General features: G+C 38.0%; 1 protein-coding gene across 1 annotated transcript in view; it reads left to right on the plus strand.

Annotated features, from left to right (window-relative positions):
- MAP3K15 (mitogen-activated protein kinase kinase kinase 15) overlaps window positions 1–27,455 on the plus strand; it is a 1,833,462-nt gene that overhangs the window by 1,381,465 nt on the left and 424,542 nt on the right. The window contains exon 17 of the mRNA XM_044072272.1: window positions 701–831. Coding sequence (XP_043928207.1) covers window positions 701–831 — 131 coding nt within the window. The remainder of the gene's footprint in view (window positions 1–700; window positions 832–27,455) is intronic.

Genomic DNA, 27,455 nt, shown 5'->3' on the forward strand with positions numbered 1-27,455 from the left:
GATGAGTTGCAGTTGTTAGGGACAGTAACAAAAATCACCAAAAGGCTCTCAGAATATAGGCACATGGATTATCCTCAGTTGTTAAGCTTCTTTATGTTATTTAGTGTTAGGTTCAGACATATTAGGGGTAGGTTATGTTTAGGATACAAGGTAATGCACACCTCCACTATAATGAATTTTTTAGGGCTTGAATTACAAGAAAATTATAGACTATTTGGGGTCAGTAATATCACCTTCCATTTACCTGTTGTAAAAAAATGGTAAAAGAAGTAGGCTTATAGGCCCAGCCGTTGCAAACGTATGGAACAAGCTAGCTACGAGTATCTGGTAGTCAGACCCCTTAGGTGCTTTCAAAACAAGGTTGGATCTTTGGGTTGATTTTTGTGTCTTTTCAACAAATGTCCTGGAGTCTGTGTTCCAAGCTATCAGCTAATGGCCTAAATACAGGACGACCCTGAAGCTAAGAAATTCTGAAAATAAGCAGTACAATGTAAAGATTATAAATAAGGAGTGCAGTCAATCAGTGAGTGTTACTTCTTGGAAGTGTTGCTGCTTGCACTGTGCATTGATATCAACATTTCAAATGTCTGGTAATATGCATTATGCAATATTTTTTTTTCATATAGCCATTCTCTATTTATGATGTGATATGTAAAAACCTACGTTGAAGAGACTTAAATGTTTGTTTTTATTCACACAGGTAGCCTTTCAGCACTTCTGAGATCGAAATGGGGTCCACTGAAAGAATCAATGATCAAATTTTATACAAAGCAGATCCTAGAGGGACTCAAATATCTACATGAAAATCAGATTGTACACAGAGACATAAAGGTAATTAACAGTAGCATTTTTATGTGGCATACTTTTAAACAGTTTGGAACCTTTCATATAGAATAATGAATGGAAAGTAACTGCTGCTAGAGAATGCATGGCACAGTAACATTATCATTAAGGTCATAGACGTTTTATTCCACCTAACTTAATAAATAGAGTGTGCCTTACCCCATTCATAAAATATGTCAGAAAATAAAGAACTTTCTTTGGGACTAAATCATTCAGTACAGCAAATAAAACATCAACCCACTATGCAGCTCTCTTATGTCAGGTTTCCAAGATGTCTTCCTCCATGGCTAAGTCATTATGCCAGTGGTCACATGAATCAGTGAACTTTAGCAGTCTATACCATTTGAAAATGTGTAACAGGGGCCTATATTCACATTAGTATGCATATGAAATATGGCACTTCCATATATTCTGCTTCAAGGTGAGTCCATTGTTTGTCATGCAGTGCACATGGATTGTCGTTTGACTCTTATGCATTCATGAAAAGGTGGCAGCTGCGTACTGTTGAAGAGGAATCCATTCTTACTTTAAGGGGGCACTTTGCAAAGTATAACCAACTAGTACTTGCCCTCCTTTGACAGTCTCATGGCTTATCCATATTTCAATCCATGTTTAGGATTGCTGCTCAAGGCTTTCATCAGCATTACTTTGCCCAGGCCCATTGCTCTTTCGGTCTTCCTTTTCACAGCTCAGCTTTCCTTTTCTAGCAGTCACTGTATGAAAGGGGTCTAATGCCAAATAAGGTACCCCAAAACAACTAAGTACCAGTTTAGTCATCAGATTACAAAATAAAAATGACATTTATTGTCTCTGCACTGCCTCGACTATTTTGGCAGTGCTTGCAAGTGCCACCACAATATGCATTTTACTAATGCAAAAAAAGTTTTAGGTTTTACGTCAGGCTTGATGCTTATATTGCCACTTAGATGAAGTACCATTACATGGGATGCTGATATAAAGACTCAAGGTTCCAGGCATAAGGCTGTACAATTGACTACCATACCAGTCATAGTCCACATAGGGTCACCTCTGCATCTTCACTTCGTACATTCTGTGTTAATGAAAGAATGACTATAACTTCAGCTTCTTCATGAGTTTCACACCCACATAATTTTGAGTAATGAGGTAGCTGTACAGCCTCTTCTCTTGAGAGGGAAACTAAAGTCTACATGACAGCTGGTGTAGATATATAAATATTCTTAGAGGCAATCACAGCTGAGTGCTTAAGTCTTTGTTGTCATATGCACACATGGCAGTTGACACTGGCTTTACATTACATTAAATTTGCTTGATGATGGGAGTCAGTAAACTTAAATAGAATACCCTTTTAAGTCTATTTTACATTCTATCTCCCTTCTGTCCCTACCATCCTGCATAATCCTTTCCCACTTGTCACTGTTTTGTGAACCTTTTTCTCAACCCAAATGTCCTTAAGTGCTTATCACTCGGTTACCTCCATGAGTAGAGAATTCTTCATCCACTGCTAATAGACCCAGTGGTAGGTCCTTGTGTGATTATTACTCAGTCATATCTAAGAACTGAGAATTCCCCTACTTTCACTGTTACTAGACCATTGATTATAACTTAGTCATCTCTATGGTCAAAGAACCCCCCTACTTCCTCTACTGTTGGACCCTCAGCCTTTAGAACATAGGCTACAAATATAGCAAAACTGTTTTCAGTATGGTGAATAGTGAATAGTGAATGAGCTGTTGCATAATATGGCACGATCTAGCATGTATACCGCCATTATTCTTCAGCTAGTGGCATTTCAGGCACATCATTACCAACCCTGAGCCACTGAGTGTCCACCCAGCCATCCAGTGTTGCTCTTGTGCTGGTTACCTTACTGTAAACTGATGTTGGAAACCCCTTCTAGTCTCATCTAATGTGTTTATACTGGTGAACCCTAGTTGGGCAGTTTGGGAAGTTTCTCCCCTTAGACTGCTAAACTATAAATTACCCTTTTTCCTTGTCTTCCTGCTTGTTTAGTGCCCAGTGTACTGCCTGGAAGGTTTAACACTTTTTCCATACTTCATTTAAAATCTGCTCATCTTAGTGTTCTAGTATAGAGACCGTTTTTTTACAAATCTACTTCCTTAGCATTCATTATTATTCCTTATTTTGCCAGGCTCTAAATATCATGAATTCAGTTTACCTCACCATCTGTTGCTATTCTAGTAGCAATAGGACCACTGCAAGAATTGCCTAATGCTCACTGACAACTGTTTGCTTATTTCTTTAGACTATTCCATATGTGAGAGGTGGAAGGATCTACTAACCTTGGAGGCCAACCTCTCCTCAAAGGCTGTAGATTATACAAACATGCTGTCAGTTTTGACACCAGCTCACACAAACTTGCTCAGCATGTCCTAGACAAGCTTTCTTACACCTAGTTAATTAACAAGTCCTCGCCTAAACTGCAAAGGCCTCCTAAGTGGTGACTCCATAGTCAAACACACTGATGCATTATTCAGCAGGTTGAGTACAGACAGAGTGACAGCTGCCTCTTTGGTACCAGGATATGCAGTATCACTAAAGCCTTCAAGTTCCTTCACCTTAAGGACGTATTTGACATGGTCACTGCGCACATAAGAGTGAATGACTTGAGACATACCTCTTTGAATCATATGATGATGCAGCTCTCAGAAAATGTGTCTGAAATTGGTGTGAATCTAGTATTGAGCAGTTTCCTACCATCACTAAGAATGATGTCACATTAAAATCAAAAGATAACTAACTTCAGTTATTGTTTAAGGTAGTGTCTCATTCTAAGGGGATCCCATGTAAACAGTCTTGAGGGGATGATCTTCAACCCTGGCTGCTTTGCTAGGGATGCCTCGCACCGCTCTCCTCATGACTTACGAATGTTGGCAAGGATCTTTTCCTCCCCCACCATTTCTTTTTTATGAAAGGTCAGTTTCATCAAATTACCCTACATAGCTAATTAAAATTAAAACTATCTAATGGTAGCATTGCTCAGAATTAGAAGCCTATACAAGAAGTTTCTCTCCTTACATGCATGCATAACTGTTGAAAATATAGATGCCTGCGTAGTTATTGAAAAATGGTTTCAGAACAGCAAAAGCACCCCCACAGTGCAGGGTTTCAGTGCCTACCAGTCTTTCAAACCTGAATACGCACTCTGTTCTCTCTTCGTGGTGATATTGCAGTGCTTGTGTTTAATCTTCAGTCATTGTTTTAACACTGCAGTCATCAGTGGTTAGTGTTTTTTGCTTGTTTGTTTAGTCTTTCAAACCCAGTGTGGTAGATGGCACTGTTAAGTATGGGTATCAGCTGAGCTGCCTTCAAGGTAAACCTAAATTATTGGCTGTCCAGCATCAAATTCACTCATCTTCTATCTTGTCCTGCTCTCCTTGAGGTTAAAAGGAAATTTTGAATATTTTTTGTTTTGACTAGGCTTGAAATAGTTATAAGACTGATTGCCCAGTATTTACCTATGAACAGGCAGTTCCCCAGTAGCTCAGTGTGATGAGAAATAGTTTAGTTGTTAATTTTGCACACCCAGACAGGGTTCGAATCCAGGGAGTGGTACTACGATGTGTGCATATCTACACACAAGGAATCAGGAATAACTTCCTATACATGTAGAGCACCTCACTGGCCCTCTTCAAGAGAAATCTTGATGAGTGGATGGGAAATAGAAAATTCACCTCGGGGATCACTCCAGTGGCTCTACTCAACAGAGGCACTGGGAACTAGTGTTGTGTGGCATGATGCCAGGATAATACTATGGGGTAGGCATGTAAAGGTTCCAGGGCCATTAGCCTAGTACACACCTATGAACATATGAATCTATTAGAGTGGGTGTGGCTGTATTCTCAAGAAACCATCTCACCTCCTAATTCTTAAGCCAGGATATTAACCATTAACATGCCCTTATTGTTTTCATGCTAAAAAGCACTCTGTACTTTATCACAACCAACTACCGTACCCCTTCCATGTCACCTGCAGCCCATGAGTTATATCAAAACAAACTGATATTCCTCTCCATTGAGCTTAACACTATTCTCTTTGGAGACTTTAGTTATCCCTCCATTAGCCAGGAAACCTGTACCACAATAACTACAAAAAATAGTTTGTTTGTTTCTTTCAGCTTTTCCCGGTTAGGGGTCGCCACAGCGGAACTCCGGTCCGCTAATGATTGGCAGTAGATTTTTACGTGCTGGCTTGCCGGGCCTAACGCACAGCCTTCAATGAAGGAACGCCCATTCACACATGTCGCCACACAGAAGACAATCTAACTGAGAATTGAACGGGCAGCATCTAACTGTGAGGCGACAACACTACCGCAGCACCACCACCGCAGTAGAATAACTACAAAAAAATAGTGAATTTCATTAATGCTAGCTCACTAGACCAACTGGTTCAAGTTCCAACTAGGGGTTCAAAAACATTGGATCTGATTCTCTCCAGTATTGAAACCTTATGCTCAGCACCTGCAGTTACCACATTGTTGGTCAAATCTGACTACCATTCCATAGCACTCACTATGAGGGTAAAACCTGACTTTCCAAAAAACTCCTCTTTCTTTAGAGATTACTCTTAAAGCAAACCTAATTCAGCTAACTGATGACTGATAAAATGTAAGTGCCCTCCTCACTGTAATGACCCCATCTTGCATGCTGCCACATTTCTGTATAATTTTCTGTCCACCGCAAAGCATTTATCAAGGCATTTTTACCCAAAAGGTACAAATCACAATGACAAATTCTGGAGTAAAAACATATGGTGGAACCCTAGTATAAGCAAACTGTACAGTAAGAGGAAGAAACTTACAGCTCATAAAAGTAGAGCCAATGCCCCGTCATCTAGAAATGAATTCAGAAGGATCAACAAAGAACTCAGTAATGAAATCAAGTAAGTATGAATTGACAGTTGTCACCTCTTTTAAGGACAACCACAAAGCCTTTTTCAACTATTTTGGAAATCTTAGAAGAAAGAAACAATGAGACTCGGAGCTAATACAGATCATCCCCTGAGGATATAGCCAACATATTAATGGACAAATTCAACTCTAACATTACTCCCCTCTCTCCCACTAACTTTCCCCACCTTATTAATACATCAACACTGCCTCCTCTGATCACCTCCAGGCAGGTCCTGAATGCTCTGTCCAAGGCCACAAACACTTGCTTCAGGTGTCCTGATAATGTGTCAGACTGTCTTCTTGTGACACCAGACACTGTCTGGTAAACTCACAACTAAGTCAATTCAGCCTCAGTCACTCCATTGGATTTGTGCCAGAGGAATGGAGAACTGCAGTAGTCCACTGGGGGGCTGCACTACTGATCCAGGCATACTTTCTTTGAAAAGAGTTGTTACCAGTGAATCAATCCTGGGACCACTTCTGCATGGTATTTACTTCTCTGAAGTCAAGGCTAACATCAAGAGCCTGTGGCTGACCAGTTTGTGGATGACTGCAAATGTGGAGTAGTCATTGACTCCCCATCTGACTTCTAGATTTTTCAGGAGTTACTAAAACATACCATTAAGTGATGCCTGGACCACAACCAGAAAATAAATGCCAGGAAATGCAGCATTAGGCAAAACTAGTCACCCATTCACCCCTTGGCAAGTTGGCTTAGCCATTAGGGACTTGACCACTTTCATTGACAATAAACTATCTTTTGATCCCCATGTATCCATTACTGCTAGGAAGCCCCTTTACCTTACCAGAATAAAGATCATATCTAAAGAAGTTATCACCACCCTCTACTCCTCCCTCATTAGGCCTGTAATAGAGTTTAATGGCCCCTTCTTGTCTAAGCATGTGCCCCAGCTTGAGAGGACACTGGGTTTCCTCACTAAGGTAATCAAAGGCATGTCTTCCTTGATCTACCCAGACTGCCTCAAAGTGCTCTGTCTCCCTTTTCTGTTTCTTATATATACTTGAGAGATGACCTGTGTGCAGCTTACATAGCTTTGAAGGATCCAGTCCTATGTGACCTCCTCCACATCCACAAAACTAAAAACACCTTCAGAACCTGCTCAAGCAATCTTTAACTTCTGCCAGAACATAAATAGTACCTGCTGGTGAGATCGATATATATCCCAGAGAATCCCTCTTTTATGGGATATACTTCCATTGGATGTAAGGCAACATAGTTTGCTGACCCTCTTTAAGCAGGACCTGGATGAATGGATGGGCAGTTATAAATACACCCTTGGTCTGGCCCTAAAAGCCCTCATTGAAAGGATCAAAATTGAGTATAAATTTGTCATGTCAATGGATATCTACAATTTGGAGTATTGTGGCTAAGCTGCTAATGGTACACTGAAACAACAGCCTAGTATTGCCATATGAACCTATGAACCAATGTATGTTGCGCTGCATGTTTGAATTCACATTAGATACCACACTAGAGTGTCCTGGCTGCTCCAGAAACTACTATAAATAAATGCAGCACTTCTCAGAAAGTAATCAGGAACACAGGTGAACACTCCATTGCCACCCAAGCCGTCAGATGTTGAGGTTCACCATTCTAAGACAGTCAAGAACAAAGAATCCTCCTTATTTTCAACTCTGCTTCTGGATGATCTTTGAAGAGTCTTCATAGATAATGCACATATCTTAGTCAGACTGTACTAACCTTACCCTTCACACAAACAATGTTCTGACTCCTTTCTGGGGTAGACTAATGCTGAGGCTTATGTGAGCCTGATTTCTACATGGGAACTGACTGTCCACAGTACCATGCTTACCTCTCAACATGCCTGCTCCTAAAATCATTGAAGGGAATAACAAAAATCAAAGCAGAGTTTCCAAAATCATAGAACTTACATTTTTACCTATGCATAAATTTGCACTTTCAGGGAAGGCAAAGTGACATGCAAAATGTCATCATTCAGGCGGCTTGTGTAATTCTAACCACACACACACACACACACACACACACACACACACACATCCAATATGTACACAAATCCACACAGACACAACATTTACATAAATATGCACACAGACAGACAATGCATATAAAGTCAGTGGCACAACAGGTATTGCACTCACCTTTGGTGTGGAAGGCTGAGTTCTATTCCCATACCAGGTATATAGATTGCTGACAGTACAGTGCTGTATTCCTGTATGTGCCATCCTTCAAGTGAGATGTTAAACTGAGGCTGCATCTGCCTGAACTGGTGATAACTCAGATGGATGTAAAAGATACCACAACACCTATTGAAAATAATGGGGAAGTTTCCAGTTGCCCTGTCCAAATTTCCCCTACTGCTGTAAATACCGCCTCAGGTCTCACCTGAAAAGAGGCTGATAGCCTGGTTGACAAGGGATTAATTAATAAATTAATAAGGAAAATAAAATAAAACTCTGTATATACACATGCATACATACAAAACCACACAATTATACAGTTTACAAACACACACACACTCATATATTTATATGTAAAAAAGTCTGTTTCCTGACGCTGTTGTCTAAAGAAGTCAGGGACTTGTCTTCCTTGTCTGTAATACAGCCCAATAAGCCCTCTGCAAGTACAGCACAACCCATGCATGCAATTTATATTGGCCCATCAAAATCATTTCTCTGCACCAGTACTTTCCATCACTGGATGGACGTGGCATTTCTTTGTTTTTTTATGTTGATATCTACTGTAATTTAAAAGTGATTCATACACAGTCAGTACATATACAATAATTGTAAAGAATGAATGCTACAGAAGTTAAAAGTTTCTAAAGATAATTACTGGCAAGAACATCCACAGCTTCCAGGATTATAAAAGTTCTTAACCATTATAGCTAACTGATGCTTACCATTAGGATTTAGACAGCATTGCAAATAGTGATTGGACTGCTTTCATTATGGCACAGTCCAGGAAGCCCATTTCTCATTGGTTTATTACCCTGCTGGGGTTGAACTGATGAGATTGCAGAAAGCAGAGGGGTCATTATTGCTTAAAGCAAAGCAACTGCTACATTTACCTTTTAAGTCAGACCATTCCATGCCAGTTGGAGCAGTTGAGGGGTATGGTACCATGTATTGTGTCTAAATTGCCTGGAACCAGAACTCTCTGATGAAGAAAAAGGCAGATCATCTATATAGGCCAGACTTAGACTTTTTACCAAGGTAGATTCCATTATTTCTTCAGCATAGCAAAAACATTCCAGGAGACCTTGATACTTGGATTCTGTCCTTCCCATTGAGAAGTCTAAGTTAAAGAATAAAATGAAACAGGGTAAACTCCTCAACAAAAAATAACTCTTTAGTAAAGAATCAAATAAAACAACCAATGAGTGCTTTTTTTTTCTGTTACAAAAATTCTTTAGACTGGTGTTTTTATTGTTCCCAAAATGCAGTTACTTTTTGTTGATATATAGCTTGTGTATTTTTATAAGTCTGAGAAAGATTTGTAAAAGCTCAGAGACCTTGTCAACTATACCAAAGTAGGTTATTGTATCGAATGCCTTGGCCAGGTCAAGATATGCAGTATTCACTGTTTTGCCCCTGGCCATTGCCTTGGTGACCCTGTCAAAGAAATCTACCAGGTTAAGTAGGCATGTCCTTCCCTTAATGCCAAATTGAGATAGATCTAGTGTTTGTAGGTTGCCAATGTCCTTGTTTATCACTTCCATGATAATTTGTTCCATGACTTTGCATATTAGGCTTGTTAGAATGATGGGTTTGTAGTTCCTTGGGTCAGTTGATGGTCTGTCCTTGTAGAGGGGAATAACTGTTGCTGTCCTCCATTCACTTGGAATGTAGCCTGTTTCAAGGCTGTAGTTGAATAGTGCCTCAAGTGGTCCTGATAGATCATCTTTTAGACTGTTCAGGAGACAATCAGGAATGTTGTTTGAAGCCATAGAGGTGGTGTTCTTGGCTTTAGTGAATGCTGCCAGCATCTGGTCCCTGATAATAATAGGAGAATTGGATGATCTGAGTGTTTAGACTCCAAAACTCAGAAATATTGTCATAAGGGAATCAGTTAATGGTATTGATATACATCATGGATGCCTGTTTATGGGCATCTGTTTAAGTCTCAAAGTTGCACCAGATAGTATTGAGATTTGACCTTGCAGTCTGCTCTTTTGACATCCAGTACTTTCCTTTATTCTGTCCCCATTCGCCTCAAGCACTCTGCATGTATTAGGCTATAGTGGCACAAGTGTTATAAGGCAAGAACTTCCTGGCTCTGCCTTACCTGAATGGCTTGTTTCTTGGGCCTCTGTCCCAAATCCTTTTTAATTCAGAGCTGTTATGGGTTCTGTTCCTGTCACTGGAAGTCTAAATTAGATGCTGTTTGTGGATTCAACACCTGCCATCATCACTGTTTGAACGCTCCCATGTCTCAGTGTCCCTGCTGTTTCCTACATCTGGAAGGCATCAGGACCCTGATTTTTTGAATCTCACAGCAGTGTTAAGTCCATGCGTGTATACTTCTTTGTGCTAGGACTTGTAGCAGTAACTATCTGCTCAATTCCATCAAAACACTCCTGTGAATAGACCGTCACCGAAGGCCTCAGAATTCCCACTCTTTTTAGACATTCTCTTGCAGCAGGCACCTGTGGGCTTCAGACATGGGGGGTATTTCATTCAGTTTGAAGGCTGGTTGACTATCTGTTCCCCACAATATGAAGCAGTTCTTCATTTTGGATGCTTTCTTGGAAGGATGGGACACCATCTGAGCCACCTGAATGTTCAGAATTGCTGCAGCTGTCTTGATTAAAGTAGATTAACAGTAGTGTTTCAAACTCCTCAAACTCAGCACAGTGTGTATGTGTCATGCAGGAACATTTTCACTTAGTTCTTCTCCTCATCTACTCAGACAGCTAGGCATTAAAAAAATCAAATTATCTGAACTAGAGTTATGATCCCATTTGATAAATGATTTTGTTCCAGCCAGGGTAAGTTCACATAATCATATGCTTTGAAACAAAATCCCTTCTGTAAGAGCAAAATAAGGTATTTTTTTTCCGTTTTGTTTTTTGGTTATATATTAAGCTTTGCAGTGTGAACGCATTTCATGATTACTTACCATTTGGCTAGACATTGAAGCACTAGTAATAAACGAGTAAAAATAAAAAGGACTGGCCTCAATAAATATGCAAGTCTATATGTCTGAAGAGAGTCTATATGTCTGGAGAGGTGATGACAGCTTGAAGTCAAACAGCCTAGCTGGCATTCCAGTACACTCCAAGGCTTCTTCTGCATCTGATGCATGAAGCAGGGACTAGAAATTGAAGATGTGGGTTCAGGGTTTGCAAATTTTGCAAATGTAGTCCTCCAGTATTATTTCCTTTTACAAATTTCTGGGGAATGGAGAGTGGATACATTCCTGATAAAATAAAAAAAGGACTATATTCCATTTATAATCCCTGTGTCCACATTCCTTATTGATGTAGTTTGAAGCAAAAAGGGACAGAATCATTATAATTTCCCATGGCAGACTGTAAGGCAATTCTTTATCTGTTGAGGAGACTACTGAAACTTTATCTTACAGGGGCAAGAATATGCTTCACCTCCCGATTTGATTGTCCCGGTAAACTATTCTTTTTATCTTCAATTACAATAGGGTTTTTAGAGGGTTTACAGGCTGCTGTTAAGCTCTCTGCATGGTCCATTTTCATTGCAAGGCAAATTAAATTATTTTTGGAGGGGTGCTTATCTTCATCTTTACCACATTCATTGGCTTTACTTGCCATTGCGGGTGTAAGGACTTTGATACAATACGGACTAATTAAGGAGTTCTTTAGAGAACTTTCGATTCAAGAATCCCAGTCAGTGCACATCCACTCCAAGGCTTGTGTTTTACTATGGGACAGCTTTTGTGTTTTTTATGACTGTTCATCTTCAGCAGAGCTCAAGTGTGTCTATTAGAAGATGCTTTCTCTTGTAGTTTTCCTTTGTTGTTGTTGTATCTTTCAGCTTTTTCCCGGTTAGGGGTCGCCACAGCGGAACCCCGGTCCGCTAATGATTGGCAGTAGATTTTTACATACCGAGTTGCCAGCCCTGACGCGCAACCTTCAACGAAGGTACGCCCATTCATGCATGTCTCCACACAGAAGACACTTTAACCGAGAATCGAACAGGACAACATCTTACTGTGAGGCAACAACTCTACCGCAGCACCACCTTGGTAACTGTTTGATATTCCAAAATGTGTTAGTAGGAGTCCTGGAATAACAAGGCTGAATGACTAGAAATATGGACTTACATATACCAAGTCCAAGATTCCCATTTCTAGAATATTCCCTTTTTTCCAATGTATGGTGATTTCAAAGTTAGTATATATAAGTTTGTGGGGATGTGGAGGCTTGCCCAATGCAAAAAAACAACTTTAGAGGAGAACAACGTTTGACATTTGCTGTTTTTCTCTATTTTCAGACTTTTTCATAATTCCAGGGCTCATACTTATTTTTAACAACATCTTTATCAAATTATCAAGTATGACATAGGCAGTTATATATTTATGAAAATGAAAACAAACCATATTGTCATAATTTTCATTGCAAACATTATATATCACAAACCATATTGACATAATTTTATTTACAAATATTATACATCACTTATAATCTATCCAGTCATTGTCAAACATTACATAACTCATTCAAATCCTGCCTTCATTTAAACCTTGTTCCTCCTCTGCATGTATTTTTCCCACAATTCCCATGTTTTCTATGTAATTTGCCCCTACCCTTTTCTAAAGATCCCAATTCCAGTTGTTTTATCTCTGATTATATTCACTACTTTTAGTACAGTTGATTTAGACTTTAATTTCCATTTGCTAGTAATTGCTGTTTTGGCAGCCACCATAATTTGACTCAACAAGGCCTTACTATGTCTAAGCAATTCCAATTCTGTATTGTAACTCAAAAAAATTATTTCCTTAGTTACAGCAGTTTGCTCACCAAGTATCTCTGACAGAGCATTTCACAGGAAATCGTTACAGTCTGCCAGCTCATTACACTCCCAGAATATATGTTTCCAATTGCCTCTTTCTTCCCCATCACACCTCCAACATTTGCTGTCTACCTGAGGGAAAAATTCTCTGGAGTCTACTTGGGGTGTATACCAGGGCTCATACTTATAAGTCACAGAATTGGGAGATGTCTTCCCTTCGTGACTGTCCTTAGAGCAGTTTCATAGTTCATCCTGATACTGTTCATGTGGATCTGAATCATTCTGTTTGTTGTCTGTAGTTTTTCATAAATCTTTGATCTGAGGATAAGACATCTGCATGTCCTAGAGGTGTGATTTAAACTATATTTGACTGCCTTAAAAGAGTTAAACATTTTCTAGTCAGATCGTTTTTTGTCTCCTTAACCTGTGACAGGAAAGTAATTTTTATGTGTAAGTAGTCAGCCCACTGTATCCTTTTCTAATGTTAGTATCCCCAGTGGCTTCTATCTAATGTAGTTAAACACCATTCTGCTGGAGGGGTGACAGTTTCTGTTGCATTCTTTCTGACTTTGCTGCTGCAGTGACCTGGTTTTCTGTATCCAAGTTTGTGAAACGTCTCATTCTTCTGCCATAGTCTGTCTTTGGAGGAACTGGTTTGCAAGTTCTCCTAACATGTTTCTTAACTTTTGTCTTTTTCCCCCTCTGCTCATACTATAGGCATTATTGCTTGACAATTTTCCTGCAGGTAGGCCATTATGGGAGAGCTTTCTAAAGAGGAGCAGACGTGCAGCTGTACTGCCTTGAAACCTGTAACGCTAGAAAAGGGAAATGAGTAAAATTGTGTTCCATTCAGACAAGCATTGGGCCAGACTCCACAGTATGTTTTCCAAGTCTTTAAAATGGTCAGAACTAGAACATATCAATGGGTGGAGACTCAAAGTGAAGACTTTTAAAAATATTTCAGTTTTAGTTTTGATTCACACTACAAACTATTCCTTTTTGTTCAGACTTTGTCTGCTTGTTGCAGATCCTGATTTTTTTCTTTTGACTACCTGCATTGTACTAAAGGGCAGTCTCTGAATCAGAACTTAAGTCATATTTCAGCAAAGCAGTAGATTAAAATCAGTCTTCCCCAACCAGAACAATGATTTTGAAGATTCAATAAAGCACTTTTTTTATGTATGGGTTGGGGAGAGCAAAACAGTTGCACACACCACGTGCATGCAAAGTTGTGTCTCCTGTATCTTTCTAACCTGTGTAATCAGTTCCAAGAAACAGCACTAGTCAGAGAAAATAGCATATTTCCATGTTCAGTAAAACAGTTAATACTACAAAACATTGCTTAGGGTACACATTGGGTTTTCTGCTTTAGTCTGGTGTGAAAAGCTTTATATTAACAGTAGAGATGGTCTCATTATCAGATCATCATCTGTTGCAAGATGTGGTGTATTTTTTCACAGTTACTGCTCTGGGATCCTGAACTTATATAATACAGAAACACAGGTACGGTACCAGTCAAATCCTATTTTCCACCAATTTCTTTTGGTGCCCAGTCCAGTTTTCTTGTTACCTATACTAATGTTAATAGTGCTGTGAGGTCTGCTATGGTTTCATTTCCCCAGCTAGTGCATGCCCTGTTCAACATACTCTGCAAGATACCTGGAATGATGCTAAGATCCTTGGACACAGACAATTGCAATAGCAGCTCAAGCATAAACAGAAGCCATTTGGATGCTAAATTTAGGCTTGGTGAACATCAGGGTTTTATTTCTTTTTTATTAAATCAAAGGTTTTGCATTAACGTGAGTGTTACTGCTTAAAGAGATCTCTTCTGCAGTGAATTAACTGGCCATGTATTTTCAAGTGCTGAAAGACTATGAAATCTGGTCTGCCTTTTCAACCACAGAATCTATTTAATTTAATTATTAACCAGAATAGAGCACTGAGCTATATCAACCTACTCAGTCCAGGAGCAGTGTCTAGCTAGGAGGCTTGCTCGCTGTCACACATTTAAAACATTGGACCACAGGAAACAGTTCAATAACAGCTCATAATTTTAAACGTCTCTACTAACTACCCACTCATATCAGTATGAACTGGACATTTTAACCAAGTGAGAGTGTATTGAATAGCATAAATAAGGATTGTACATTCAAGTATTCATTCAATTTGTTCATATCATCAGTAAAACTAAAGAGAAATATCCTATGAGTAAAACTATTTTCTGAAACTGAAGAGAGTGCATAGCAAGCTTATTAAGTAATAAGAGTACATAAAAGAAATGTTCATGTAATGCTGTTCACATAAACTGAAAAGTATCAAACTTATAAAGTAGTAAGATATATTCTTATAAAAAAGTACTTTAGTAGAAGTATCAAAGTGGAGAAAAAAATAAGAGGCAATACTTACATAAAATGTAATAATTTTTTCTGAGAGGTTATCAGTAAATGAAGCGATTGTTGACCATAACAGCTGTGTATTCAATTCATTACATACTCTGTTGAAGTTATTGACTGAATAACTTCTGATTTGCAATACAGGTCTTTGTACTTTCTGGTGCAAGTCATTTTGCAAGGGGGCGTGTAGCTTGTTGCTGCAGTATAACAACAAAAACCTTGTTTGCAATGGTCTAGTTCTTGATTATCAACATGCCAAAACAAAAAGAAAATTAAGATGAATTGCTAAAGACTCCACTCAGAAGCACTTAATGCTTTGGATAAACACCTAATCTCCAGAAGCCCCTTGCAGCATTCATATTATATGGATGTACTATAATCATTCCATCAGCTCATTCCATAATATTTTATCCCAGAGGACTCCCATATTTTATGAAATAAAATGATTAGCAAACCTGTGTTGCAAAGTAAGCAGACTGCAGAAACAGATAATCTCCTTAATATAATTTTCAAGGTCCAATAAAATTTGTGCAATATTTTAATTGAGTACAATGCAAACAGGGAATGTTTTAGGTCTTTAAAGAGAGGCAGGATCTTGTGTAGGTGTTGTCTTCATTTCAGCATCCAAGTTAATGGCCAAGTCACACCACCTTCTTCAGAGAGTTTTATCAAAGTCCTTTCTTAATGATCTATTGATTTTTGCGATTTGCATTCCCCACTGAAGCATAACGTGCAGCTGGTTTTATTTGAGCCATTGATAGTCTGCAGTAGAGGAGAGTTAAGTGTTTGGAGGATCTTACTAATTCCTCACTTACATATGGACTGTCTTCGATGAGTATATGGCCAAACCACACATTATGGTACAGCCTAGTTTGTGTGTAGCTCTGCAAAAGCTTTTTAAAGATGCCAAAATCACTATGTTTTGTATCTTTTAATACTTTTAGTTGTGCCTCCTCCCAGGATGTAAACTTAACTATTTCTTGTTTATTTGCAAACCACGGTGATATCTCTTGACCTGAGGTGGGGATTTACTGCATAGAAAGCATCTAGCTGTAGCTAAACAGGAAAATGTAGTGTTAGTGTAATATAACATTACCCATTCCTTGGGTATGTTTGCCAAATGTTTAAAGCTACCAAGTGAGAGGGGAGGGAGCCTAATAAATCTGCTTTTATTTGCATCCATTGAGTTGATTTAGTAGAGCTCCTTTTAATCCAGACTGGATGTTAATTGATACTCCATTTAGATGAAAGTTGCTTAGCCCTAATTCACTTTCACTGACATCCCCCAAGCAACATTTTTGAGAGTGCAGATGTGTTTTTTCCACATGAGGGACAAACATTAAATGCTGTAACTTTTGTAACCAGGGGTTGTAGAGTGGTGAAATATTGATGCATCATGTTATATTTTGAGTAAAAACATCACGCTGAATGTTTGAATTGTACCCATTGAGTAAGGTGATCTAATGAGTGAACTCAAACGAAAGTTACTCTCATACATTCCTAACATTCATTTCAGCTGCAGTAGTAGGGCTGTCTTATGATATGCACTCCTAATATTTATATGTCCATTAATTCAAATGAAGGAACCCAAAGTGACACTGAAGTGTTTTTGATGACCTCTCCATGGGTATAATCTCTATCATTGATGATAAGCTTTGAGATCTAACACTCCAACAAAATCTTTAAGAATATTTTCTGTAATTGGAAGTAAAAAGAAGGATTTGGTGTAGTGGAAGGATCTGATATGAGAGTTAGGCAATCATCAGTAAAGATTATCATTTTGAAGTGCAGTTTTTTAATGTTTCCATCCTTGTAGGTCAGTGGTAGTTTTTACTTTCTCACCACGGACTATGTATTTAATAAAAATAATAGAAGTAGAGAGCACTTCTCCATGTTTCCATTTTTCAGTTTGAAAGGAGGAGAATTGTTAGTCCAAATAACCAACAAGATGCAGAGCTTGTATACTCCAAAGTGTTAGAGAGTCCATAGTAGTCTATAATTATCTGTAGAAAAGGCCATTAAACAGGTTTGGCATTTTTTTTAGGAGAATGGTAATTGGAAGCTAAGGAAAGCTATGATTGTTACTGATCTGTTTATAATTTAGGAGGGTTTTAACAATGACCTGCACTGGAAGTACTCCTCATGTAGCTGGTCAGATCTTTGTGAATAATGCTAGTTAGGACACTAGGCTTAAGATTGCTACACTAGTTAGCTGCAGTTTAAATGTTGATCACTAATGTATGTCTAGGGGTTTGTCTAGAGGTTTGAGTAGGAAAGACCAAGATTGTGCTGTCTTGTGGATTTGCCTTTACTCTGAAATAGTGCAGTCTTAGAGTTGGTATATGTGAGTAGCAGAAGGTGTGGGTGGGGGGTGATGACTCTTATGTGGAGGTGGAAAAGAGCTGAACCCTGCAAAAATATGTTTTTTGATAGTTTTATAATGTCAATTGTGGATCATAGTTGACTGATTTCAATAGATTGTAACTTTAAGTTCAATGGACTGCGACCTTAACTTTGACCACCATGAGTCTATTGTAGTAAGGAAAGGTTTCTAAGTAGCACACTTGATTAATAAAGGTATCGCCTCAGGAGCAAAGAAAGTTGTAACCCCTCTATACTGGACACTAATCAGGCCCATAACTGAATATAACGCCCCATTTGGCATGTACGTACAAAGTGCTTGCAGCAATTGGAGAGACCTCAGAAGTTTCTAACAAAGAAGATCAAGGGTCTACAGCATGTGCCCTGCAGAGACTGACTAAAACCCGTCACTATACTCTGTATCTTATAGACTTCTTAGGGGAGACTTATGCCTGGCTTACAGAGCAATCTCAGACCCAAACATAATGAACTTGCTGCACATCCATAAATCAAACAGGACTAGATATACCTGTTCCAGGGGACCTAAATAGGGCCTGTGACTTAAATAAATCATGCTGGAGGGACAAATTTTGTCTCCCAGCAACCACCACATCATTGGAATTCATGTGAAACAGAGCACCTCTATGACACTGTTCAAAAGGAACCTGGATGAGTGGATGGGGCACCATAAATTCTTACCGGGGATAGTGCCGACAACCTTCCTGGACATGAGCAGTCATTATTAAATGCAGTGCTGGGTGCAGACTAGCGCATCTAAGGTATTGCATTAAGATGAAATGACCTCTGGGTTGATAGCCTCCTAAACCCCTATGATCCTGTGATTCTATGATAAGTTTTCTGTGACTCAGTAACAAGTTCCGTTGGACTTTCATTAGAGAGACTGATAGGTGTGATATGTATCTTACTACTGCCAGTATCTTGGCATATAGTTTCTCCTCAGCTGATGTTAGGCAGATAAGTCTGTAGTTTGCTAAGGCATCAGGACTCATTTGGTATAGGAAGAATGGTGATGACTGGATGTTTAGAGAAAAGTGCCATCTTATCAGTCTCTAATATATCTTGAAAGCAGCTATGTAGGAAGGGCAGTAACAAGTTTTGCACATACTTATGCAGGTCTGTGTTAAGCCTATCTTTGCCAGGGGCATTCAGGATTAATCTCTTCTTTAGGCTTTTGGATTTTCCTCAGTGTGCATAGATTTAGACCTCTATTTATTGTGGTGACATCTCTGTCAGATATATATCCTACAAATATTGCTCCATTTTCCCAGCTATGAGTGGCATGTTACTAGACTACAGGTTTTTATAAAATTCATCTATAATACTTTTCAGATTAACTTTTTTTCTTAAACACTTGAACAAATCAATGTATGCATATGTCTGTTAATCTAAAAGCCAACATTTTCCCTTGTTTTTCCCATAGTGCCATGGCAGAGAATGAGTGTTTTTAAAGATAATAATATGTAGGTTCATGTATAATATCACTGAGCTGCTAATTTGTTGATGTATATTGATTGATTATTTAGTTTCCAAGTTGGATTTTATACAGAGTTCAGAAAGGCCTTCAGCCATAGCCTGTGCATCAGCTAAGATGGCATTTTTGTTTTATTTCATTTTGAATGTTGCTTTCTTACAAATATTTTAGCATTCTATGGTAGGGTTGCCACCTTTACGAATGCCCAAAGTGGGACAATTGTGGTACAAACATCACATTATTTTGCAGGCCAAAACATACCCACGGCCAGTACAAAGGACAGAACTTCACTTTTTTCCTAATTAAAAGCTTATTCTTCTAGCATTTTAGTTGCTTATTCTGTTTCTGATAACATTTTAGTGTTTCATATACAGAATAACTGTTTTATGCAGCTGTTACATAAAATATAGGAAATAATTTTGCCCTAAAATCTCAGAACATTGGCCATTTTCACAATTTTTTTTGCAGGACACAACTGCCCAAAGAGGGACTGTCCCTCGCAAAGTGGGATAGGTGGTAACCCTGTTCTGTGGTAGGGTCTGTTCTGTTTGATATGCAGTTTAAAGCTAGATTCATATCTCTATCAATCTAAGTACATAACAGTTTTGGATTAAAGTCTTTAACAAAAGTTATTATATATTTTTTCAGCAAGGGTATCAGTGTATGCTGGGATTATATAAGTTATTGGCAGACTGTAATGATTTCCAGACCTATAATCAGTCAACAGTAAGCCCATAAGAAATCATATTTGCTCACAATGTGATCAAAAGTCTGCGTCAGCTCTCTATTTGCGATACTTTATGTAAGGCTGTAATGTAATAGGCATTAACTTTTTTTCTGCCCGTTTTTTAATTTAGTAAGTCCTGAGCAGCAGGAGACTTATTAATACCCATACTTCCTGAAGTCTTCTAAGCCAGAAATATATTTGCTTCCTGAGAGAAGTTCTCCAAAATCATTTATTGAAAACACATTTCATGTGATCTGCAAGTCTCATAAACAATTTGAGTAGAAAAATGTAAATGTGAAATATGAAAGTTCTTTTTAAGAGACTGAGTTACACAGTGGCATTGTATCAAAGATCTGTCTGCTGATACTGATTTTATTTTGTAGACTTATGAAAGAAAATAACATTTTATTTGCCCAAAAATTATCAGTGTTCTGGTCAAGCAATGGGTTATGACTCTGTAAACATGTAAGACAGACCCATAATATTAGTAGAACTGGTCATGTGTTTGAGAGATTTCCAGTGATGTATGACTGCTGTTTTATGACATTGCACAATGCATGCTTATTAGGCATAATAATATTAAGCTACAAAAGCAAGGATGTTAGATAGCATCACTTGCAAAATCATGCTGTTCCACACTACAAGAAGATACAATTTTTTGCCTGTATGTTGCACAGCTTTTACAATATTAATGCAAATATTGCTAATATCCATAACTGGTTTGCCAACCATTTATCTCTCATAATGTCCTCACAATTACCTACTATGTTTTAATGCCATTTTTGCTAATACCCCCCCCCCCCCCCGCGCTTGTATAGTCTGTCCCATGTATGATACTACCATGCTCCGTGCATGGTATAGTCCAAGTTTAGAAGTATGGGGATTTTTGCACTATTCATGTTGTGTCATATTTGTACTTTTTTGCTGATCATCCTTACTAACCCCTACCCTGTACTTCTCACACTGACCATTCCACTGTGCAAGTGAAATCATGTCAGCTGAGTCATGCTACCTTGCTGCATCATTTTTAGGGATGCATTTACACCAAGACTTCAGAAATAGACTTTGAATAACACAGCAAGTATACTTGTCTCAGGAGTAAGGGAGGTCTCCTGTTAAGACAAGTAGACTATTACAGAATACATAGAAACTCCTATACTCCTCTTGGAAGAAACACGTTGTACAGTTGTGCATTTTCCCTCTTCTGAGTTTTATTTCTTGCTTGAGTCGTATTTCAGAGCTGATGCTTTTTATTGACTGCCAAACAACCTTTTGCTTGACTGCTTTACCCAAGTCTTTTATATTTTAGGAGCTAACATGATCTACAGTTTTTATTAAATATAAACAAACTGTGCACACTATAACACACACACACACACACACACACACACACATATATATATATATATATATGAAACATACTACCTCCTTTGATTACTGGTGAGAAGACGGAGAAGGTGCAATTTATGCAAGCATCCTAATACATGAAAAGTACTGAGCCTACATATTAAAGCAGCTGTAAAGGAAATGTGGTCATCTCCTAAAACTGTAAAAGTATTTCTTAGAGGAGTAAAAGGAAGAGTTGGTAATCAACTGTCCATGGCAATCAGCTTCAGAGTCATGCTAACAGAAAGACAAGTGGTCCAGTAAAGGTTACGCATGTCCTTCTTATCTAATTCCCTTCAGGATCCAGTAGTAGTAGTATTAGCCCCTCCTCACGTAGTACTTGAAGATAATGCACTTCACAGTAGATTATTTGGACTAAAAGTTCAGTCTCAGAGTTTATTTTAGTGTCAAACTGTACCATCTGGAAATTAGTCTTTACAGGAGGGGTAAAAGCAACGATGTTAATTGGGCTTTCCTCTTTCTCAGAAATGAGAATTTATCATTAGTAGACAAAAGAAGATACTTACCAGGTACTTTGGACGATTATTTCATGACTTTACCTCTCCCAGTAGGGACTGTGTGGCCTTTTCTGTGATTTGAATCTTATTGGTTCGTCAAACTGCAGTTAGACTAAACTTTTTGTTATAGCAAGCTTGAACAGACTCTAATCAATAGGAGAAATCTATCCCTCAAAATTGGTTTTATCATTTCCTTATAAAGTCATCATTTTATTTTATTAAAGGGTTTCCATTTTCAACAAAAGACTAAGTCTAGTAAAATCCTGACTGGTCATTTCGAAAACACAATTTTCTTAGTTCCCTGCAAGAGCTATCTCTATAATAACCTGCCTGTATTATTTCTGTCAGGAATCAATATCAGAGTATGTAAAGTTTGATGGACTCATTCAAAGTTAAGAGAAGAAAACTTTTTTTTAAGGTTTACACTTGCTGGTAACTGTGACTGTACAAATTTTAATATGTCTTTATTTTTTAGCCAATTTCTTAAACCAAAATTCGTGATCTCATGTGTTCTGCAGCTTTACTGTAAGCCAACTGCATTTGAGTAGAGCTGTGAAATGAACTCATTATGATTAACTAACATTGATATCTTGTTTTGCTGCACTTTGGGGATTAAACAACTTGCTGAAAATGTGGATTTGTTTTTTTACTAATTTGTTTCAGGATTCATAATTATTTGATGATATGAAATGTTCATATTTTCAAAAATGTTAGAGTTAAAATTTGTTAGTGGGTCAGTTTTCTGTATAGTACCTCAATAGCAGTCACTTTGGTAGACTGACTGATTTTCAAACACAGCTGGCACTGATATTTTCACTTAACTAAGTCATTAAATGTTTGAGCTTTAAAAAGGAATTTTACATTAAGGTTATGAATTTTAACATATATTTTATGCTAAAATAATTAAAATATGAGCTGGTCAGGTAAAATGTTAAAAGATGCAGCATTTAGGCAGGGATTATGCCTCTTGATGTTGTGTATATAGATTAGATAGTTCATTCAAGCAGTACCTCAGAAAATAATCCTTTTAGTGATGACTAAAAGATGACTGAAAACCGTGAAACCTTCAAACTTCACAAATCCATTTTACAAACTGATAGGTATCCCCTATGAGGCATTTTATAAAAAATGAATAAATAATAATAATAATAGCTATAATACCAATAATAATGTTTTAATCAGTGATTAACAGCATGATGTACCCTATCTTTGCACCTAAGCTTCATCACTAAGGTCAGTATTTATAAATATAAACACACACCTGTGTGCTTCATCACTAAGGTCAGTATTTATAAATATAAACACACACCTGTGTGATTCATCACTAAGGTCAGTATTTATAAATATAAACGCACACCTGTGTGCTTCACCATGTACTGATTTTCCCAAGTTACAGTGGATATAAAAAGTCTACACACCCCTGTTACAATGCCAGGTTTTTGTGATATAAAAAAATGAGACCACAATAAATAATTTCAAAACCTTTCCCACCTTTTATGTGACCTATAACCTGTACAATTCAATTGAAAGACAAACAAATCTGTTAGGGGAAAAATATAAAAAATAAAATAAAACCTACAATATGTTGGTTGCATAAATGTGCACACCCTTAAATTAATACTTTGAAGTACCTTTTGATTTAATTACAACACTTACTCTCTGACTACTTTCTCTTGTTTTACACCTCTCTTTAGTGCATTATGTTTCTCTCTCCCTTCTCTCCTCTTCTCCCCTCTTTAAATCCATTATTCTTGTATACTTTTCCAGCCTTACCTCTTATCACAATCAGCTATATCTGCAGCCCTGTTTTCCCACTTCCTCTTACTTTACTACATTCTCATATAACCATTACTCCTCTCCCATATCATCCTCTGTTTTCTCTTGTACAGAATTTACTCTCCCTAAAATTAAGTTTCCTCTCATGAATTCCCCACTTAACAGAATCAAGTACAAAATCTTCTGTTACTCTCCTTTTATTACAGTTCTGTTTCACCCTCTCAGCACTCTCTTACTCTCTGGGGACATTCATCCCAATCCTGGTCCCATTCCTAAGCCATCCACTATTTCCTCTGACTGTCAAACCACTTTGCAGTCACCTAACTTTCACTCCAAAATCCTAACCCTTTATTCCATTAATATTCACAGTATCCTTAATAAGACATCTGAGTTTCACTCCTGGATAGACACCAAACATTGTTACCTTGTTTGAAACATGGCTAAAGCCATACAGTAATGACAGTGAACTTCTTGCCATTGTTACAACATAATACGCCATGACAGAACATATAAAAAGGGTGGAGTTATTGCCATTGTATAGTCTGATTTCCTGACCCTAACCCCCCTCTTCCATACCACTTCCCTCATTTCACCCAGCTGAATTCATCATTGATAATTCCAAACCCAATAAATACAAAAATTTAACTATAGTTGCCAGCTATATTCCCCCAGGAAATAATATTCCCTTATTAGAACAGATTCTTCGTTGGATGTCTGATAATATACCTAATAAGACCATAATACTTGGTGATGTCAACATTAATTGGCTTACCCTCTGCTCTAATTCTCCTATCTCTAGTACAAACCTATGTGGATACACTCAATTTATCTGTACTCCAACTTTTCATCATAAGCCTAGAAATACTAGCTCCATTATTGATTGATTTCTAGCGTCTAATCCTCATCTGTATCACTACCCTGTATCCCTCCCAGACTACATTAGTGATCATAGTCCAATACGTATCCCAAGATTCTCCTCCCATCAGGCTCAACCTCATAAAGTGAAACAATGTCGAAAGCTAATTAATTTTGACCTTGGGACTTTTAACAACTCTCTCCAAGATATTCATTGCTCCTTTCTATCTTTCCTACCTTTAGATGAAGCTATATCTCAATTTGCCTCTATCTTCCTTATTATATTTGACTCTCTTGCCCCTCCCCAGAACTGGCAGAGTCAAATCTCAGTGTTCTCCTTGGCTTACTAACTTTACTTGCTCCCTGATGCGTAACAGAGACAATGCATGGAAACTTTGGATGAAGACAAAATATCCCACTAACTTTCAAAAATATAAGGAACTACGGAATCTGACTAAAAAGCATATTATTAATGATAAAAGAACTTCTATCACACTCAGCAAACTTCTATTTCTAGAAACCCTAAAAGGTTCTAGAACACTATTAACCATATTCTCCATCCAGGCAATCCTTTATCTCCCAACCCCTGCCCCAATAACACCCCACTAGAAACTGTTAATATTGTCAAAATCTTTGTAATAACTTTTCATGTATTTTATTAAGTTTTTATTTTTATACTTATAATGTGGAGCTTTTCTCCCCAGACCTCCACTGAAAAAGGGCAATGCCCAGTTGGACCATCCCAGTAAACAAATGTCAAATAAATAAGTAATAAATACTTTATAAATATAAACACACACCTGTGTGCTTCATCACTAAGGTCAGTATTTATAAATATAAACACACACCTGTGTGCTTCATCACTAAGGTCAGTATTTATAAATATAAACACACACCTGTGTGCTTCATCACTAAGATCAGTATTTATAAATATAAACACACACCTGTGTGCTTCACCACTGAGGTCAGTATTTATAAATATAAACACACACATGTGTGCTTCATCACTAAGGTCAGTATTTATAAATATAAACACACACCTGTGTGCTTCTTCACTAATGTCAATATTTGTAGATATCAACCCACACCTGTGTGCTTCATCACTGAGGTCAGTATTTATAAATATAAACACACACCTGTGTGCTTCTTCACCAAGGTCAATATTTGTAGATATCAACACACACCTGTGTGCTTCATCACTAAGGTCAGTATTTATAAATATAAACACACACCTGTGTGCTTCATCACTAAGGTCAGTATTTATAAATGTAAACACACACCTGTGTGCTTCATCACTAAGGTCAGTATTTATAAATATAAACACACACCTGTGTGCTTCATCACTGAGGTCAGTATTTACAAATACAAACACACACCTGTGTGCTTCATCACTAAGGTCAGTATTTATAAATAGTATTTATAAATAAACACACACTTGTGTGCTTTATACTAAGGTCAGTATTTATAAATGTAAACACACACCTGTGTGATTCATCACTAAGGTCAGTATTTATAAATATAAACACACACCTGTGTGCTTCATCACTAAGGTCAGTATTTATAAATAGTATTTATAAATATAAACACACACCGGTGTGCTTCTTCACTAAGGTTATATGTATAAATGTAAACACACACTTGTGTGCTTCATCACTAAGGTCAGTATTTATAAATATAAATACACACCTGAGTGCTTCATCACTGAGGTCAGTATTTATAAATATAAACACACACCTGTGTGCTTCATCACTAAGGTCAGTACTTATAAATAGAAATGTGTGTGTGTGTGTGTGTGTGTGTGTGTGTGTGTGTGTGTGTGTGTGTGTGTGTGTGTGTGTGTGTGTGTGTGTGTGTGTGTGCATGTGTACATGAATATATAAGCTTTCATCAACTTGACTAACACTGATTCATGAATAAAAAAAATGGTCCCATCGTAGTGAATAACATGTTGGGGGGGGCAAGTCCATGTTTCAGGTTCTCCAGTACTATACAAACATGTCAGAACATAAGAAAACACTGCTTGACCATTTGAATGCAAGCCTTGTAAAATATAATCTACTGTATCTATATACCTATAGCTATATCTGTATCTCTATCTATCTATCTATATATCTATTTATATCTATAGCTATATATAAATGGGTCTACTTTACATGGTCGACATTTCAGAAAGTCGAATATCATATGGCTGAGACCATATGATTGACTTTCGAAATGTCGACCATGTAATAATAAAATTAATGCAAGGCCCCCTGCACCACCCTGGGGAGTCCCATCACCCACACCCCCCAGAACTTAAATATACCAACTCTAAGATCACACTGCAGTGTGGAAGATGGAACCTTTCTGCACTATACAGAGATGCCCTTTCCGCATGGCCGACATTTCAAAAGTCGATCATATGTTCTCGGCCATATGGTCTTCGACTTTTTGAAATGTCGACCATGTGAAGGGGACCCATATAAATACATAGAGAGATATACTGTAGATAAATATAGATATATATACAGGTGCATGTAGTTTATTTAAGCATTTAGAATCTTCTTCTTATTTTGGCTTTTCCCAGTTAGGGGTCACCACATCGGATGACCTGTCCGCTCATGATTGGCAGTGGAGTTTTACAGTGTCAAGTTGCCGGCCCGGCTCCCAACCTTCCACAGAAGGTACGCACATGCATGCACTCACACCTAAGGCCAATTTAGAGTGTCCAATCCACCTACAGCATGTCTTTGGGATGTGGGACGAAACCGGAGCACCCGGAGGAATCCCACGCAACCACAGGGAGGACATGCAGATTCCATACAGAGGGCACCCCAGACAAGGATCGAACTGGATAACCTCTTGCTGTGAGGTGGTAATGCTAACTGCTGCACCACTGCAGCTGCCCTATTTAAGCATTTAGAATATAAAAGGTAATTTATGTTGGCTTTTGAAGCTTTGTCAGCATCTGTTTATGCAAGTTTGTGATTCAATGGGAAATGACAGTTTAACCTTTTCTCACAATTTTGTGACCTCAGAGTTGGTAGGGGATGTGGGAAGTGTATAATTTTTTATCCTTTTTGCTTCAACCTATGTTACTCCTATTCCAGTGTCTCATATCCATCTCTGGGTTTACCAGATTCTATCATTACCCAAAGACTTATTGTGATATTGGCTGGGGGTAGCATAGATATTACGAAATTCCTAAGAGTGCCAGCTGTCTACCATTTGATGGGGGATT

Source organism: Protopterus annectens, chromosome 5.part0 (genome assembly GCF_019279795.1).
Source record: "Protopterus annectens isolate FY-2018-M chromosome 5.part0, PAN1.0, whole genome shotgun sequence".
In the NCBI taxonomy this organism is placed as follows: domain Eukaryota; kingdom Metazoa; phylum Chordata; order Ceratodontiformes; family Protopteridae; genus Protopterus; species Protopterus annectens.